Below are 20,524 nucleotides of genomic sequence, written 5' to 3'. Positions count from 1 at the left end.
TAAATTTTAGTTTAAAAAATCCTGTTTAAACCATAACTTGAGGTTTTACTTATTTCACTGACACATCCTGCTTCAATGACTAACGTCCAGTTGCACTTACTCCTATTCTCATAAGATGCTTTGAATGGCTAGTCATGCACCACATCAAGTCTGCAAACCCCCCTCCCTGGACCCCTTCCAGTTTGCATATCGGTCCAACCGCTCAACTGATGAGGGCATCGCCACTGCCCTGTGCCTTGCGCTGCTTGATTTAACTTTTATATTTTATTTTAATTATTTTTTTTTACATGTCCTTATTTGTATATTTGTATATCTGTATTTTTATGCTCCACTGTTAGTGTTATCTGTATGCACCAAGGGTCTGAGAGTAACGCAATTTCAATTTTCTGCATGTATGTGCTGTACATGTGGAAGAATTGACAATAAAGCAGACTTTGACTTTGACATTGAATTTGACAAATGCAATGTAATATAATGTAATGTAGAATAATATATGTTCTCTTGGTTTGGTAATGCTTCAGTGAGTCAGTAGCAAAAATATCAAACACTGCTCAGACATAGAGATTTATACAGGTTTTTCATCCATAAAGAAGAGAAAATGCACATGTACACACACACACACAGAACATATTCACTGTCAGCATGTCACCAACAGCGCAGAAGACAAACAGGTTTTGTGTCACATTAGGTCTGAGTGAGATGAAACTGCTGAGTGGAAAAGGTGGGAGAGTAGGACAGCTGAGAGTTATGAAACTTGGCTGACAGGAAGAGCCTGTTAAGTTATCAAATGTTATCAAAGAGAGACAGGAAATATTTTTGTCATGTTAAGAGATTAGAACACCCCCTCCCTGTTTAATTGCAGATCCAAAGAATATGGCCTCATTATATGACTAATAGTGTATGAAAGAGAGAAACAGCTCTGCATTCTGACAGAATCTTTGTATAATGCATTTTTTCAGTTTGTCAACAAAATATTACTCAGTAACTGTAATTATATTCAGTGGTTGGCCTTTTCACCCTTTGTTCAGAATGAGTAAGCTTTCATTTTTGCAAAGTTCCCTGTGGGGCCTATAGAATTATACAATTACAGAATTAGCAAATTATAATGTTATATTCTTATGGAGCTTATAATATGACAAAACAAATATATGTAAATTTGAATTATTGTCTAGACAAAAGCAATCTGTACTGTTTGAATAGCTCATAAAGCATGTTTGACTGTAGATCTAGTAATGTCAACAGGTTTGTGTGAAGGTTGGGTACTGCAAATATCATTGTCTTTGTATGAAAACTATTAGCTCAATTTGTGTATGTGAAAAAGATAACGGTAGTTTAAACTGGCATTTTTACACATCAGGTTTGAGAGAGACTGTGAGGGCAAATGAGGGATGAGTAGAGAAACTGAGAGGGAAGGAGAGAAAGAGAGAGAAATCTCCCTCTGGCCAAAATGAACAAGAACTAGGCCACGCTGTACCGCACCTGAGCAAAGCCAAAACAGCTGATGCTTCTTTTTTTTATTTACCTTTTAGATTTACGGAGAAAAAAAAAAAAAACTACTGTAACTTTGTTTTTGCATGGCAAAGCTCAGCGTCCTCTTGTCTGACCATAGTGGTGTCTGAGAAGCTGCAAGAACGTAACTTCTTGTGTATATGGCAGTGTGTTCAGGAGTTTAGGTTGCATCACTGTGGCTGAGCTCCTCTGGGTTTCAGATGTGGCCTTATAAAACACACCTCTGAGCCAAATGCAGATTAATGAAACAAATTGTTTCAAACAAAAGAGCCTGAGCAAATATTTGCACAAGCCTGACATTATTTGCCACACCTGTCTGATTCCACAGAGGAAAAATCATCTTAAAGAAATCACTCTGTTGGATTAAATAAATTTTTATTTTATTTTATTCCATGTATTATTTTGTTTTATTTGACTCTGAAATGAAGGCTTGCTTATTCCTATATAATGATCTAACAGTTTGAGTGCGTGAGAAAAAGAGAGTATCAGTTCACTAAAGACCACCAAAGGTGAATTCTCACCTGTGCTGTAATTCAGAGCTTCATGCCTCTATGGCGCCTCTGTTGACATAATGTGTTATTGCAACCAAACAAAAAAAGCAGGTATGCAGCAGGTAAGCAAGAGACAGATTACTGTAAAATGCTCTCCTTTTTTTATGCAGATATGTAATGATTTGCCTTTTTTTTTATCATGCGCAGTAATATTATAAATATATAAAATTAAATATATATATATATATATTTTTTTTTAGATAAATATATATAGGCTATATATAGCTTAAATACCAGATGAATCAGCTTTATACATGTATCAGTCGTGTTGCTCATGGAATTAAAAGCAAAAGGGTTGCGTTTATGAAAGGGTGAAGATCAAAGAAATCTGCTTAGGTTTTAATTAAATGATGCAATTAAGATGTAAATTAGAGATTAAAGTGCATGTGTACGCGCATACATGTGAACTATTAATTTGTTCATACTAATATTTGTTTCGAATTAGTCTAATTGTGCGAAAAGTTAGTTTAACGAAGCTGAAGAAATTCAAAAAAAAAAAAAAATCGAATTAAACGTGCTGAACCTAAAAAAAAAACTGATTCGAGGAATGAGTGTGATTTCCCTCTTTACTACTTACAGACAACCCCGTTCATCATGGAATAGCGTGGCTTATACAGCCGGCTGGAGAGGTTGCAGTATAGAAAATGAATGAGATGTCGAGTGTGTGATGTATTACACCACTACAAATGAAACCGGTATTGTACCACGTGGTCACCGTGACTGATAATTCATTTATTGATCATCAGTAACGCGGATAAGGGACCGTTTGCGTTCATACATGTGTGTAAGAGAGGGCAACAGCGGGAGAGGAGAAAAAAGATAAACGTTGAAGCATGATCCCTGCTCTCCTCTTTCTCTTCCCGAACGCAGAGCGCGAGGCTCCGCTGCACGCGCGCGCGCACACTCACACACACACTCACGCACCCAGTGACACACACACTGAACCAGCAAAGAGAGGGAAGAATGAGGAAGAACTCGCACGCACATTTCATCTCTCACAGATTTGCAGATAAAGCATCAGATATTTGATCGCTACGGGTCTGTTTGGGGAAAAACACGCGTATATGGAAATCGGAGGGTGCATTTAATACTCGCGTGGTTCTCTAATCTTTCCTGCATCTCCTATATAAAAACCTAAAACTAATGAGAGCTGGGATACTACTGACGGCTTCCGACACGCACCGTCACCGTTAACACTCCTGCTGCCGTTTTCCCACAGACTGACTACTTCACGGAACACCGTTACGGTAAGAGGACCTTCTTAATATTTATATATTATGGGTTTGCATGTAGCAATGCTGGCGATATCGTTGCACGAGGGTTAATATGGTGCCACCGGCAAACCGAGTATCACATTCACATCATCATTACGGAGAGTGACCCATACAGAGGTGCGCTCTCGTGCCCGTCCGGTGCGGTCCGGTCCGGTCCGCAGTGGCTCGCGGGTGATGCTTTAACCGGCGGTTCGACTTCACCTCGTTTTACGGGATTCTGATGGGCACATGAAAGTTGTATTAAACACAATCTGGTTGCAAGATCCCCCGCGATCTATGAGCACATCACGAAAAAAGCCCTTAAAGCAACCGTGGCCAACGTTTATCCGAACAATAAGAGCACCCAAATAAGAAATGATGCGCGTCCGCATCGCGTACGATGTGGGATAACAGATGTTTCATCAGTGGATGGGGTAGAGGTGCTGAATGAGAGCAGTAGGTTGCGGTAGATGTGAATGAGAGTGAGCGAGTAGATTTGAGCAGTGCTGAATTAAAGCGCTCTGTTTTCGATTCTTTTGCATTCTAGATCGCTAAACTGACCGAGGTTAAACGATCGTTCAAGCTACCGAAATGCGTATGATTACATAATTATGTAGAGGCATCATAAAAGCTTAGTGGTTTTGTTTCATGTGAATGTGTGAGTAATGTATGCAAGCTTTTGCTGTGCACTATGCCCATTGATGACTGCAGATATGAGTGTGTGTGTGTGTGTGTGTGTGTGTGTGACACTGTGGGTGTGTGCCCATGCATGTGTTTTGCCCCATGATAAGTGTTTTTTCTTCTTGCCTCAGAGGCAGACTGCCACCCTTTGTATGATGGTGCATTTTGCAGGCATTGATTTAAGTAAGGTCTGCTTACTTGCAATCAAGCACCATGCAGCATCCCAATCTGAACCAACTGCTCTGGACAAATAGCGAGAAACAACTAGAAGAATGTAACTGAGCACTATAGGCTTAAGGGAGCATGTGGACTTGTTTATGCATTCTTGTTGAAATGAACCTGATGATTGAATTGATCAACAAATTTGACCCTTAGATAATCAAGGACAGATGCTCTAGAATGAGTTTTTTTGTTTGTTTGTTTGTTTTACCTGACATTTTGGGAATGTGCCTTTCAGCAAATGCTGATGAAATGTTCCAAAAATGTCAGTCTTGAATCAGTGGCGTAATAGCGCAACAGTTTTTGAGAACACGTGTGTCGATGTTTGTTATTGATCAATGTCCTGGTTTCATTTCAATAGTTGCTTGATCTTTATTTTCTCTTCATCCCACTTTTCTCTTTCTATTATAGCAGAAGTTTGCCACCGAGTAAGGAATGATGAGGCATCGTGAGACCTCCCCACGCCTCTTCCTGAGCTTTCAGTGTCTAGTCATCATGGTGATACTTCTCTGCAACGTCCACCATGTGACAGCGGAACATGCTTCAGACCACAGCCAAGATCATAGTTCTCCTTCCAACAAGTCTTTGAGCTGTGGTGGGTCAGCTACATGTGCCCCAGGAGTCATCCTTCCGATGTGGGAGCCCCCAAATCCTTCGTTTGGAGACAAGGTAGCCCGAGCCACAGTTTACTTTGTGGCAATGGTATACATGTTTCTAGGAGTATCGATTATTGCTGACCGCTTCATGGCTTCCATCGAGGTCATCACCTCTCAGGAAAAGGAGATCACCATTAAGAAATCCAATGGTGAAACGACCACTACAACTGTACGCGTCTGGAACGAAACTGTGTCCAACCTCACCCTCATGGCTCTGGGGTCTTCAGCTCCTGAGATTCTGCTCTCGGTCATTGAAGTGTGTGGCCATAACTTTGAAGCCGGTGACCTCGGACCCTCTACCATTGTCGGCAGTGCAGCTTTCAACATGTTCGTCATTATTGGAATCTGTGTCTACGTGGTGCCCGATGGAGAGCATCGCAAAGTGAAACACCTGCGTGTCTTCTTTGTCACCGCCACTTGGAGCATCTTCGCTTACTTGTGGCTCTACCTGATCTTGGCTGTTATCTCTCCGGGTGTTGTCCAGGTGTGGGAAGGTCTTCTCACTCTTTTCTTCTTTCCAATTTGTGTGGTCTTTGCCTGGATCGCTGACCGCCGCCTCCTGTTTTACAAGTATGTTTACAAGCGCTACCGAGCTGGCAAGCACCGAGGCATGATCATCGAGACGGAGGGGGACCGTCCCCTGCCATCCAAGGTAGATATCGAGATGGATGGGAAGATGCTGAACTCTCACGCAGTGGACTTCTTGGATGGAACTCTGGCTTTGGAACTGGAGGACAAAGATCTAGATGATGAGGAAGCAAGACGTGAAATGGCGAAGATCCTGAAGGAACTGAAGCAGAAACATCCCGATAAAGAGGTGGAGCAGTTGATTGAACTCGCTAATTACCAGGTGCTCAGCCAGCAGCAGAAGAGCCGTGCATTCTACCGATGCCAAGCCACCCGCTTAATGACCGGAGCAGGTAACATTCTGAAGAAGCATGCGGCGGACCAAGCTCGTAAAGCAGTGAGCATGCAAGAGGTGCGCAGTGACACTGGAGAGAATGACCCGATTTCAAAGATCTTTTTTGACCCTGGCTCTTACCAGTGCCTGGAAAACTGTGGAACCGTGGCGGTGAATGTGATCCGACGTGGAGGCGATCTCAACCAGATGGTGTCTGTGGAATTCCGCACCGAAGATGGAACCGCAAACGCCGGCTCAGATTACGAATTCACAGAAGGCACTGTCGTTTTCAAGTCAGGTGAGACGCAAAAGGAGATCCGAGTTGGAATTATTGATGATGACATCTTTGAAGAGGATGAGAACTTCCTCATCCACCTCAGCAATGTCCGTGTACTTCACGAGGGTGATGAGCCAGAGACCACTGAAGCCAATCACATGGAGACCATCGCAACTCTCGGTGTGCCCTCTACAGCAACAGTCACCATCTTTGACGATGACCATGCTGGAATCTTCACCTTTGAAGAGCCAGTCACCCACATTAGTGAGAGTGTGGGTGTCATGGAAGTGAAGGTACTGCGTACGTCTGGTGCCCGTGGGGTGGTGTCACTGCCATATAAAACCATTGAGGGAACTGCGCGAGGAGGGGGAGAGGACTTTGAAGACTCCCATGGTATTCTGGAGTTCCAAAACGACGAAATCTTGTAAGTCATAATCTCTATTTACAGTAAAATAAATATTATTTATTTATATATATATATATATATATATATATATATATATATGGGTTCCTGTCCTGATGGGTCACTACTAAAATATTATAGTTAAGAAGAACTGTGTAAGACAGTATGAATATAATTTGTGTTAGGATAGTGCCCTGTCAGAACAGGAATGTAATGCATGTAAGATTTTTTTGAATTGTATGTGCTTGATGGAGCAGCATGCTTGATGCTAAGTATTTTGCTGTGTGACATCAGTGATGTCACCGTGATATCAGAAGCATTATGTGCAAAGAGCAGCCGATAGAGGATGTCATCAAAAAGAAACTCCCCATATCTACTTCTCATCTTCTTTTCTTCTCCATCTTTTTATGTACAGTATCTTTCACAATTCTCTCGCTTTATATTTCAGCCTCAAAGCCTGATTCCTCAGTCAGTGGAAATGATAGTGATTATGATATTTTGTTTGGCAGATGTTTTGCTGTTTTATTTTCTGCTTATTTATTATTTTATCGACTGCTTCGTGTAATCTTCGTAAATGTTTAATGAGTTGTCTTTTTGCTTTTGACTACAGCTTCTGACTCAAGTTTGTTGTTTCTCAAGATTATGCATGAATGCGTGTTGCTGATCTTATGAGTATATTCCCTGTTAAAAAGCAAAACATCTTAAACCAGACTGAGCTGGTTAGCTGGTCTTGTTTAGTCCTGGTCAGGCTGGTTTATGGAGGCTTTGGGCACTTTAGGTAAACCACGCTAGGAGACTGACTTAACCCTTTAAGCCCTGAGGCCATTTTTGCCTCACTGAAGTTGTTTTTTTCTAAGATACACAAAAATAATGACTCGAAGACTATAGCAAGGAGAGTCAAAAGGTTGGTATTGTTTGATAGAAAACTTTCTGTACTTTCAGCTAAAAAATGTTATTACAATTATTTCATTTGGACATTCTCATGCTGAGAAAAAATGTAAGAAAAATTTGAGTGCTCAAGAGATATTTTTCATATCTGTCTTTTTTGACATTCAGTATCTCAGGACAGAAATAAGGTAGGAGGAAAATTATTTTTGATGATGTTCCTCAGCACGTTAGCTGTATCTGTTACATATTTTGTGGTGATAGCATAAAGTATCCAAAAAGTACAGTATCTTGTAACAAAGCAGACCTTTTTGTTTAGCTCTTGATTCCTTTTCAAATGAATTTTAAAAACTGTTGTTTTCTGAGTGCCATACACAAAAATAATGAATCATAACTTCAAGACCATAGCAAGGAGAGTCAAAAGGTAGGTTGTATCTGATTATATTTTCTATGCATTTGAATATTCTCATGCTGAGAAATAGGTGATGGAATGTAAGAAAAATTTGTGTGGTCAAGGGAAATTTTCATATCACCCATATTTGACAATCAATATCTCATTAAAGAAATAAGGTAGGAGAAAATTACATTTTTGGTGATGTTCCCCAACATGCGTGCTGAATGTGGATGACATTTTGTGGTGATATCATGAAGTAATCAAAAATTACAGCAATTACAGCCCTTCTCTTAGCCCTTTAAAGTTTTGAAATTGTTGTTTTGAATTTTAAGTAATGCCTCACTCAAGTTAAGTCAAAGCCCCAAATAATAATAATAATAATTTGTTTTATTCTATGCAAGACCTTTCAAATGACATATGACTATCTGAGCTGTATTTATAAAAAAAAATGTGTAAATTATATACAGGTGCTGGCTCTGTGGGAAGTTGTGGCCTAGTGGTTAGAGAGTTTGACTCCTAACCCTAGGGTTGTGGGTTTGAATCTCGGGCTGGCACTACCACGACTTAGGTGCCCTTGAGCAAGGCATCAAACCCCCAACTGCTCCTTGGGTGCTGCTGCATAAATGGCTGCCCTCTGTGTGTGTGCACTTGCGATGGGTTAAATGCAGAGCATGAATTCTGAGTATGGGTCACCACACTTGGCTGAATGTCATGTCACTTTTTTTAAAATTAGAATATCATAAAAAAGTTGATTTATTTAACTAATTCCATTCAAAAAGTGAAACTTGTACATTATATTCATTCATTACACAGACCGATGTATTTCAAAGGTTTATTTATTTTAATTTTGATGATTATAACTGACAACTAAGGAAAATCCCAAAGTCAATATCTCCGAAATTTTGAATAGTACTTAAGACCAATACAAAGAAAGTATTTTTAGAAATCTTGGCCAACTGAAAAGTATGACACTGAAAAGTATGAGCATGTACAGCACTCAGTACTTAGTTGGGGCTCCTTTTGCCTGAATTACTGCAGTAATGCGGCGTGGCATGGAGTCGATCAGTCTGTGGCACTGCTCAGGTGTTATTAGAGCCCAGGTTGCTCTGACAGTGGCCTTCAGATCTTCTGCATTGTTTGGTCTGGCATATCGCATCTTCCTCTTCACAGTACCCCGTAGATTTTCTATGTGGTTAAGGTCAGGCAAGTTTGCTGGCCAATTAAGAACAGGGATACAATGGTCCTTAAACCAGGTACTGGTAGCTTTGGCACTGTGTGGAGGTGCCAAGTCCTGTTGGAAAATGAAATCTGCATCTCCATAAAGTTGGTCAGCAGCAGTAAGCATGAAGTGCTCTAAAACTTCCTGGTATACAGCTGCGTTGACCTTGGACCTCAGAAAACACAGTGGACCAACACCAGCAGATGACATGGCACCCCAAACCATCAATGTCTGTGGAAACTTTACACTGGACCTCAAACAACGTGGATTGTGTGCCTCTCCTCTCTTCCTCCAGACTATGGGACCCTGATTTCCACAGTAAATGCAAAATGTACTTTCATCAGAGAACATAACTTTGGACCACTCAGCAGCAGTCCAGTCCTTTTTGTCTTTAGCCCAGACGAGACGCTTCTGACGCTGTTATTCAAGAGTGGCCTGACACAAGCAATACGACAGCTGAAACCCATGTCTTGCATACGTCTGTGTGTAGTGGTTCTTGAAGTACTGACTCCAGCTGCAGTCCACTCTTTGTGAATCTGCCCCACATTTTTTAATGGGTTTTGTTTCACAATCCTCTCCAGGGTGCGGTTATCCCTATTGCCTCCTCTCTATTAATGTGCTTGGACACAGAGCTCTGTAAACAGCCAGCCTCTTTTGCCATGACCTTTTGCGTCTTGCCCTCCTTGTGAAAGGTGTCAATGGTCATCTTTTGGACAACTGTCAAGTTTTGAGTTGAATTTTCTGAGATTTAGTTGTCAGTTGTAATCATCAAAATGAATGAACATTTGAAATATATCAGTCTGTGTGTAATGAATGAATATAATATACAAGTTTCACTTTTTGAATGGAATTAGTGAAGTAAATCAACTTTTTGATGATATTCTAATTATATGACCAGCACCTGTATATATTTTTTTCATTTATTAGCAAATAAATCGACACTTTTTTGAAACCTGAGCTTTCAAATGATGTCCAGTTTTTGTTAATCAAGGCAGTGGTTTGGAAAAATATGATTAGTAATATTGATGCAGAGGGGGGGCTCTGGTACACGTCAGTTTAGAGAGACTGCTCAATGCCCATTTAGAGTTGATCAAAAAATTACATTCTTAAAATGATACCTTTTTTTAGTTATTTCATTCATGGGGTTGCTTAGTCATTTTTATTGCCAGCGGGATACCTCTGGTTAAAAGGGTTAAACCAGCCAAGTCCAGTAAGCTAGAATGGTTTAAGCTAAATTGCAAAGGTTCCTTGCCATGTGACCCATGGATTTCTCATGCTGACATTATGACAACATACATTTTCTATGCTACAGATCTTCGTGTGAGTGTGTTTTGTTGTTAGCTGACAAGCTGTTGCTTGACATGAGAGGGAAGCCTCAAAGCTATCTCAAACATATCTCTTGCACCTGAGCAAAGGTTGTTGAAAGTGAATAATCAGCCCATCTGCATAAGACATACGCTAAAACAGAAAATCGTCCATCTGCCCTAGAATGCAGTACAAGGCGTTAGGCAAGCAGATTGACCGATTGTAACAGGCCATGTATATTTTAACCAGATTCAAAGCAGATGTTGACAGTCAGACTTTTAGGGGCCTGTTGGCCAGTTGCATACTTTCCATAGAGCAAAGCTGTGCGTGCCTTTTAAGTGGATTTTAATAACACTCCTGTAACGAAAGGATGAAGGGATAGAGGGTGTGTTGTGCGCTGTACAGGACTATAGACAGAATCGGGTCCGCTTGCAGCTCAATGCTCATTCAAAAACTCTGATGTTTTGATTTCCTTAGGATCTTAAAAATTTCCAGAACATATAATTAGAACATTATCTCAGCATTCTGGAATATGAGTGTGGAACAAGACTGGAATGCAGGGTTACCTCACTGTGCAGGACCATGATTTATTGCACTTTCTGAGTCCTTTTGGAACAGTTTGGACGCTCTGTTTACTAAATACACCCCTGTGAAAGTTATTCACTCCAGAACAGTGTTTGACCATGCTTAGAAACATTCCGGATGTCAGTGAAAGAAGAATGCACTGCCAAAATCTCTCTTTAGTGCCAAACTGTTAACATCACAGATGTGCTTGCAGTCACACAACTTTTAATTTCATCACATGCATGTGTGGTCTCGTCTCACTGTCACACGAAAGATCATCTAGATTCAAACTCATGTGGTAAATATCAGTTCAATGTGCCCTTTATTTTGGTGGCTTCTGGGTGTAATGGTTGTGCTTTGGTGGTGTCATGGGATGTTAAGAATTCCAGGCCAGACCTCATGGAGGGAGACACGGCTGTGAAGCACCATCGTGCTGCGATGCCCTTGAACAAAACCCAGATGCAAGGCAGAATGCATTGCTCTGGAAAATGGAAAAAATGTAATGAGAAAATAGATGATCTACATCCCAGAGCCAGAGGCAAACTCCACCCTAATTTCAGTGTTGCAGTTTGGAAGAGAAAACACAGATCTAAAGTTTGAGCTCCTCGCAGGCCTGTGGTTTCTTTGCTCCCATTGGTTTATTCCGAGAGTCAGGAGCACTGGCATTAACTGATAAGCAGATTTCAGCAGAGCTAGAACACCTGTCAGACACAATGTCCCACGCATCCCCTGATCATTGCTTGTTTGCTAATTAAATATTTGGCTTACTGATTATTCTTAGGGCTCACAGTCACAATACATTAAAACATTTTGAGAAAATTCACAGATTCTCCTTGAGTCTGCTGATGAATGTTTTATACAGTATCAGGTTCTGTTGAATTTAATGTTGTGGCGAGTGGGGCGGGGCCGAGAGGCGTGGGACTCGATACTAGCGGTGGGGCTCAGGTGTAGCTCATCTCCCATCACTACACCTGGCCTCACTCCTCGTTCCCACGCCTCTCGGCCCCGCCCCACTCGCCACATACCCCCATCGCCCCTCGCAGGCCGGGGGGTACTCCCGAGACTGCGCTCTACTCCCCCCCCCCCCCCCCTTCCCTCCGGGGGAGACCGCTCACGGGGACCTGCGGGAACCTGGGGGTAGGACAGACCAGGCGAGAGAAAAGGAGATGGAAGGAGGAGCGACAGGGACGAGAGAGGGGAGAGAGGAAAAAAAAAAAAAAAAAATCCGGTTCCCAGACGCACTGCTGCTCGGCCCTCCACCGGCTGGGTGATCTCCTCCGCGGTGCCCGGCGGTGGCACTGGACGGCCCTCGGCGGACGGCACGACACTCCTCCGCCGCCCGGTGGACGGCGACGGCTCCTCCGATTTTGGGCAGCGGCAGGAGTCCCCCGTTCCCTGCCCCTCCGGATTCCGTCACGGAGGCGGCAGGCTCCGGCCCCCTGGCGAACGGCGCCGACTCCTCCGCTCCCTCACGGACGGCAGCCGCCCCTCCTTGTCGTGGGCGGTCGGCAGCGAGCTCGCCCGTCCCCGGCAACTCGCTCCAGCCCACCGCCTCGAGCGTCCATGGCGGCACACACCTCGCCAGCTCGAGGGCACCGCGGATTCACCACAGCGGCGAGGGATCTTCAGCAGCGCGTCCCTCCTTCTCCCGGGCTTCGGCACCACTGTAACAAACAAATCTCCATATTCATCGGGAAGAAGGAGGCGGGAACCGGCGCACAATCAAAACTCATTTTAATATCCAAAAATAAACACAAAACAGCGCGTCAGCCCCTCACGGCGACTGACGCGCATAAACTAAAAGCAAACACATAAAGTAATGTCCCAGGCCTGGTCCTCTCTCGTCCTTCACGGTCGTCGCTCCAGTTTTATATCCTTCCATCTCCTACGTGGGACTCGATACTAGCGGTGGGGCTCAGGTGTAGCTCATCTCCCATCACTACACCTGGCCTCACTCCTCGTTCCCACGCCTCTCGGCCCCGCCCCACTCGCCACAAATGTCATTCGTGTTTTTGCATTTAATGTCTTTAACTTTCAGATTCAACTCATGAATTTTTATAAATTTAATTTGATGTATCACATATAATAAAGTATTGCAATTTAAAATGTAACAAAACTCTTAGGCAAGGCAAATTTTGAATATTGACTCAACAAAGGTTTATTTTAAAGTTTTGAATATATATATATATATATATATATATATATATATATATATATATATATATATATATATATATATATATATATATATATATATAGTAGATTTGTAGACCTAACTGACAGACAGAAAAGTTCACTTTTATGAATGTGTATTTAGTTGATCTATTTAATCCTATGAAATAAATGATCTTTTGTGGATCTGAATGGAAGAACACTTCCAGTTCCAATTCAGCTTTGAGTGATGTGGCTATTAAGTTCAAACTTCAACTCAACACTGAAAGGATGCCAGTTATTCAGTTCTGAATTTTGCTCAACCCTGGTTTATATTCATTTCCGCCAGATCTCACTTTAAAAATATTTGCCAGACATAAAATATAATACACAGGGTCACAGTGTACACAGATTCAGAGAACCGCTGCATTATCAGTTCTAACTGGTATTTTGACATTTGTGTTCATGAAATGCCAGGGCAGTGGGGGAGTCATGCTAAAGCTTGTACATCTGTTATTTGCAGGTTTGCACATGGTCATCCAGGTTTATTTTATGTCATTTTGAAGCAGCCATTGTTAAGATGTCCTTGAGATCAGGTTTAGATCAGATAAAGCAGACAAATTTATGGGATAATGTGTATGAAAAAAAAACAAAAAGCATGCAGGTGTAAGTAATAAAACGGTATGACAGATGACATTTGTATCTGTATCTGACAACTTAATCATCAGACCGTCCCGCTGGACAGGCTCAGAATGAGATGAAAGATGTAAGAAATGAAGGCTAAACATAAGGGAGATAGTAATGTGTTGAGAAAAGATAAGTCATTTTTTTCTACTTTTTTTTCTAGAAATACAATAGGTTAATTGTAAATATTTTATAGTTAATATTAATTTAGTAAATATCGAATTGTTTTGAGCAATTAGTTCTTGCTCTTCTATTTTATGTCTTCACATTTTGTTAAACAAAACAATGTTGTCATGGATAAACCTCTGAAAATAAAAGTTTTTAGGAGATGCACAAATAACAAATTAAAAAGACGTTTTCTTTTTCTATGTGATTTTATTTAGAAGACTTAACATTTGTGAAAGTCATTCTTGCAGCTTGACTTACTGCCTAAATGGCAAGTAAGTTTAATGACCTGCCAAAGCCAGTTTTTGCTTGGTAATTGTCGATTCTTTTGGCACAAAGTAAAGAAATAGGAAGAGTAAAGAGAGAAAGGGAATGAGAGAGACACAGGGTCAGGTTTGAAGTGTTAATCTGCCTTCTCTTATTAGAGCCAATAACAGCTGCAAGAAAAAGAAAAGAGTATTCACACACACAGAAACACCACATGCAGACACAGGCTCACACACACTGGGAAGCTGCCGATCCTATACAGGGGTCATTCTCACACCATTATGAGTAAGGAGGATTTTGGTTAAATTTTTTTTTTTTATTTTTTTTTTTTTTTTCATTATTTGCCATAAACTAATGGAGCAAAGAAAATAATCCCACTTCACCTGGAAGTGTCATTCATTCATTTGAAAGCCATTATGGTATTTAAAAGTAATGAGTGCAGTTGATTACTGCTCTTAATGATGTGGAAAGCCTGTAATATGTTACTGTGTATAATAGAACTCCATTAAATGCTAATAATGAAACCAATATTAACCAAGATTTCATATTGGTCTCCTCAGATACTTTCCTATTCTCTCTCCTTCTGTCTGCTGGCGTCTGTCTTTCTGGCCCTGTCTCTTTTTCTCACTCTGACAGTGGCATGAAAAATGTTGCATTCTGGGCAGAGAGTGTGTGTCTGTAATGAGAGGGTTATTAACAGTGATGTTTCGATTAGCACACAAGCTTCCTGTGCAGGTGGGAAGGGAGTGTTTCTGTCAGATGTCCTGAACTCTCACTCACCCCCGAGAGCTGAGTCAAGCCTCACTAATGAACACCCCGACATACTGTCACTGTCACCCGCGCTCCAGTCCCCTTCAGCTCTATCAGCGCTTTTTTGCCTTCATTTCCTTCTTCCGTGCTTGCTTTCTATCACTCTTAAGAACTATAATATTTAGTGCTTAAGGATTTGAACAAACACCTGTCCTTAAGTAATAAATACCACATCTGGAGATCAGATACAGTATATAATGTAAGTAAGTTATTTAAATTAACTACTGGTATTGATCATGGATACATGTAAATTAATAAAAGTAATAAAAGCTTTATAGTTTAATAAGAATATATTTCTGAGAATATGTATTAACTTCCCTACTTTTGTGTGTGTATGTGAAAAGGTGAGTGTTTATTGTCTTTCTGGTTCATGTTTCTCTCTCGGTGTGTGTTGGAGCGCGCGTGTGTGTGTTTGTTTGTTATGGGTCACTCTGGTGCGAGTCCTTTCTCACATAGGTGGGTGAGAAGGTAATAGGGGATTGGAGAAATGAGAAAGAAAGAGAAAATGAGAAGAGGAGAAGGCAGTGGATTGTTTGTTGTGTTTCATCTTCCCTGGCAGGTGCTGAGCAAACAGGTGGGGATTACTTCTGCCAAAACACTGCTATTACTATTTACTGTAACTAGAGAACACACACTGTGTGTGTGCGTGCTTTATTCCCCTTAAGAGTTTCTTCTTTTTGACCTGAAATATTACAGGAGAACACTAACAGTAGTCACACAGATAGACCCGATGTTTCTTTATAAATCGGCTTCCTGTGCTAGAAGTGAATTGATTTACAGAAGTAGTTTCATAGTAGTTGGACATCACAGAGTAGGACCCTTTACACTGTCTCTGCTTCTCGCTTTCTCTTTCCTACCTGGGCCTTGTTCAGATGTTTTATGTTTATACATGACCCACGCAGATTTCCGCATGAATTGAAATGCCCATCATACATGCATATGCCAGTTCCTTTTTTGCTTGTTTATGAAATAATTTGTTATTTTTTTCAGTTGCCAGTGCAAGTGCAATACTCTCAGCTGTATTCAATGCAATGTTTTAACAACAACCATTTTACAGAGTCCTGCAGATACGTATTTAATAAAAATAGGTGCAGAAAAGTTGGGAAAAGTCTGCTGATTTAGTGTGGGCCTGAACATGAAGGGGGAAAAAATCACTCCTTCATCCAGTCACTCGGAATGAATGTGTCTGGATTAAAAAGGAAATGGTTAAAGGGTGCATATCATGGAAAACAGGCTTTTGCTTGCGCTGGTGAAATTGCAGAGTTTGATGTAATGCGTAGAAAATACACTAAAACACTGTTCATACGGGGCCAGTTTTCTTTCCTGAGGAGGTCAGGTAGATTTGTATTGCATGCACACTGTGTGATTTTAATCGAACATGTTGTTTTTTCACCTGCACGACCTGTACAAAAAATTGCTTACTCTTTTTTTATTGATTTATTGTTCTGGTTTTTTTTTTTGTTTTTGCTTTCATTACTCAAGAAGAATATCAGTGATAGTAGTCAATTATTTTTTCACAGCGTTACTCATTTATTTTGATCGTCATTGAATACTGTCATTAATGCAAATTTTGTCACATGACTGGTGCATCTTCATTACATAATTAAATGCTTTGCAAACTTACTGAGTAAAATGAAATATCTTTATGAATAAATAAATTAATTAAAAGATTGTTCACACTAAAATTTTATTTCTTTCATTGTATAAATATTGTTTTTTATTTTTTCATGGAAAGACATACAGGTCTGGAATGGCATAAAGGCGTATACATGATGACAGAATTTTAATTCAGAGTGAGCTTTTTGGTTGATCCTATTAATACCAACTCGAATGAATCAGTGCACAAGATGGAAGTTAATAACTTTATTCTTTTCACTTGCTTAGAAGTAAGCCAGTCATAACAGAAGTTCTTTGGAAGTCATAAAGGTACAGCACAAGAAAAAAAAAAAAACCTGAGAATGGAAGCGGGTGGAAAATAGTCATCAGAAACTGAATTATGGTGCAAGAAACCTTTTGCAACCAATATAAGTTGACTTCAGAGGAAAAAAAAATAATAAAATGCCACAAAAGTGTGAGATATGACCCCCTTAAATCCAGAGCGGTGCGTAAGGCTCAGTCAGGAGCAGTGAGTTAGTGTGTTTGTCTATATGTATAAAGAAAGAGAGAGAGCTGAACTTACAAAAAGTCATCACTAAGCAACAGACGTGATGGAGTGGCTGCCGTTCTACAGGTTACAAATGAGGAAAGAGAAACGGGGAGAAAATAGCACTGAGAGGGAGGCAAAAAAGGGGTGCTTTTTAAATGAGCTGGTGCATGTGGAAACATTGGCATGGTTCTCTTTAAAGATTAGTGGAGCAGGAAAATCCTGCTGCTGGTGGAGACCGATCCCCCTGGATTAGATCAATTTTACACACCTTTACCAGACTTATGACACACACACACTTAAACACACAAAGTCTGAGCTATCATCCTTCTTTCAAGTTGGCCTTTCGCCTTCTGCAGTGGAACTTTTAAGCTGCTGATCTTTCTCCTGTGACGTTTCGAAAGATTAAAACTTCCTGCACTAATCTACGGTGGCCCGCAGGTCCCATTTCTTTCCGAACAAATCCAGGCACAGCTAGATGTGGCACTTTTTACGGTGAAGTTTCCCAAGTTGGGCAGAAAGTGAGGGCGATTCCTCTGGCCGACACAAGTGATTTGCTGAATGTCAGTTCAGACGCTGGCCTGCAGCGAAGGAAGGGGCATTAATGCTTATTAACTCTCTGAAAAGGAGGTTATTAAATGTCCCGGGTTCAGTAATGAGCTCAGCTTTAGATTCATGATGTTGAAACAAGCACAAGAAGAGATCCATCCTCATTATAGAAGAATGAAGGCAGGAGAAGAAAAAAGACAGAGAAGGGAGAGAGAGGCAGTATGTTTAGATTCTTATTCATGTGTAATATTACACCTTTTTTGGTTGGATTTCAACTTTTAGTTTCATAAACAAGTATTTTGGCAATGTCAAGAATGCTCACACAGTGCAGCGTGTGGGTGATCCTTCAGTTCAGCCACTTTTGACTACTTGAGATGTGGATAATGTAAGCCTACTTCTATCTATGTAGAAATCAGGATTTTTGAATTTTATGAGGTTTTTTTTGTTGTTGTTGTTAGTTTTTGTTATGTGAGATTGCAAGGATATTGATGTTGCGTATGTTGGTAATATGTGATAACTTATATTATTACTATGATAAGGTTTCTTAATATATTTGAAAGGCTTAATTTATGTGATCAAAAATACAGTAAACAGTTTTCATAATTGTAATTTATTCCTATCATACTACACTCTTCAGTGTCACATGATTCTTCAGAAATCATCCTTATATGCTGATTTGCTGCCCAAGAAATATTACTTGTTATTATCAAATTATTTTTCTTTTAATTTTTTTTTGTGTAAACCATGATACATTTGTTAATGATTCTTTGATGAATAGAAAGTTCAAAAGGACAGCATTTATTTATTTATTTATTTTTGTTACAATGTAAATTTCCTGCATTCTTACTGAATATAAATATTAATTTCTTCAGTAAAATCTTATTGATACCAAACTTTTGAAAAGTAGAGTTTATCTACAGTATATTTAATTGTACAGGGTCTTAGGACAATGAACAAAATATACATTTCTGCCACTTTTTTATAAAAAAATTTAATAGTGTGAAAGTTAAAAAGTCTGGCAAGGCCCCAATCAGTGGATTTCTGTCTAAGTTAACCTTTTAAAACTTTAATTGTACCTCTTAAAAATGAGGAAAAGGCAATTAAAGTGGAACCGTTATAATATATACTTTATAGCTATAATTATTTTTTTCCCAAAGTTTTGTTCTAGGGGATCCTAGTTCCCTAAGTGAAGAATCAGCCCTCTATAGAAGAATAATCGAGGGAGAGATGAGCCATTGTGAGTGTGTGTGTTTGTGTGTGTGTGTTTTTTATGGGTCACACTGGTACGAGTCCTTTCTCACATACTGTAGGTGGATGAGAAGGTAATAGGGGATTGAAGAAATTAGAAAGAAAGAGAAAACAAGAAGAGTCATGTTTAAACCCTTAACTCTTGTTTATGTCGTTGTGTCACACACACAGTTTAAATTAATCAAACACTTTTCATCTGATGTATTCCATTTTATGGAAAGTCAGTGTTCTTATCTGTGTGCCTATTAGTAGTGTTTTACTGTGGTCAAATGAATCTTCTCTTCTTTTTTTGGTACCTCAATATCTCTCTCTGTGTTTAAAGATGCACTGTGTTTTGTGTACTGGTTTAAAACGGCTATTTTATGTTTGTGTGCATGCACACACTAAAAATACAGACAGGGCAAAATAACCAAATCATTCATATTTTTTGCACGCTGTATTTCAGTGAAATAAACTGCATTTTATTCACTGCAATCTTAGGTTAGCCATGCACTGAATGCACACTGAGTATTTCAGTTAAGTCATTGTAATTCTATAGACTTGATTGCAGGTGTGGACTGATGCTGGGTTGATGCATTCTCCACAAACCAGAACTAATCAGCACAATGTGGACTGGTGCTGTGCATATTGCAGCACTTTTGGGTATGTTTATACTGTTACATAATTTGCATAACTCCCTCATGTTTTTGTGAATTTCCCCAGAATGTGCATAAACACTTGAAAATGCATCTGTGTTTTGTGTACATTTCTCTGGATGGATGATCTGGTAGCACATTACTTGTTGAATGTATTAACATCATTTAATGCATTAGTATTATTAAGTAAGGTTTTTTTGATACTATTATATTTTGAATTATCTTTATATCTTCAGTTTTCATTGTATTTTTAAGTAATTTTGTTATGTGCTTTTGTCATTTTATCATTGAATTACTTTAGTTTAGTAATTTGGGACAGATAATAGCCTTTATGAGCATTTAAAGTGTGTGCAAGCATGTCTATGAGTGTGTGTGTGTGTGTGTGTATTGTGACAGTACATATATTAGTGCTGTCATTTGATTAAAAAAATAACTAATTAATCACAAAAAAATTTTTTAAATCACCTAACATTAAAGTTTTTAAATACACTTTTATATTGAAATAATTTTAGATTCAGTCTATTAATTTAGAAACAAAATAAATATATTTATAGATTAGTATTTTTTGATATTTTTTGTTTTGTTTTAACATTTGATAATTAAAACTGAATATTGTTTTAATATTTGTTTAATGGCATCTTTTTTATGACTGATACCCATACAACTGATGTCTCTAGGAAATAATTTTTCCCCTAACATCTAACCATTGACTATAGCCATTCAACATATCAGTATATTTGAGAGCTATCAGTTCTAACATTTATTAGACATTAAAAAAAAAACACTTCTAATTTAGGTGAACTTGAAACATTCTTGGCATAAACCCCTTATAATAAATGTCATATTTACCTGTACACCTAAGCAAATAGGAAATAAACAGACATTCTATAAAGTTATTAAACACTAAATTCTAAATTAAATATAGATCATTCCTTAAAGCTACAAAAGTTATTGATTTCCTTTTTTTCTTTTGTTTTTCTTGTTTTTTGATTAATAGACATCACAGCGGCTGGGATGTTAGGTTTTTTGGCTGCTATTACTTTAAGAACTTCCGC

At 39.5% G+C, this 20,524-nt stretch overlaps 1 protein-coding gene across 7 annotated transcripts in view; it reads left to right on the top strand.

The window, feature by feature from the left end:
• Window positions 1–20,524, top strand: part of slc8a1b (solute carrier family 8 member 1b) — a 90,460-nt gene that overhangs the window by 11,115 nt on the left and 58,821 nt on the right. For 2 of the 7 annotated variants that reach the window (XM_026285592.1, XM_026285591.1), the window contains exon 2: window positions 4,625–6,471. In XM_026285592.1, coding sequence (XP_026141377.1) covers window positions 4,649–6,471 — 1,823 coding nt within the window. In that variant the 5' untranslated portion in view covers window positions 4,625–4,648. Of the gene's footprint in view, window positions 1–2,583; window positions 3,308–4,624; window positions 6,472–20,524 lie in introns of those variants that run through there. The other 5 variants (XM_026285593.1, XM_026285594.1, XM_026285596.1 and 2 more) reach the window with 4 other exon arrangements.

Source organism: Carassius auratus, chromosome 17 (genome assembly GCF_003368295.1).
Source record: "Carassius auratus strain Wakin chromosome 17, ASM336829v1, whole genome shotgun sequence".
In the NCBI taxonomy this organism is placed as follows: domain Eukaryota; kingdom Metazoa; phylum Chordata; class Actinopteri; order Cypriniformes; family Cyprinidae; genus Carassius; species Carassius auratus.
The sequence above is the reverse complement of the archived record's forward strand: the minus strand, read 5'-3'. Positions and strand labels throughout refer to the sequence as shown.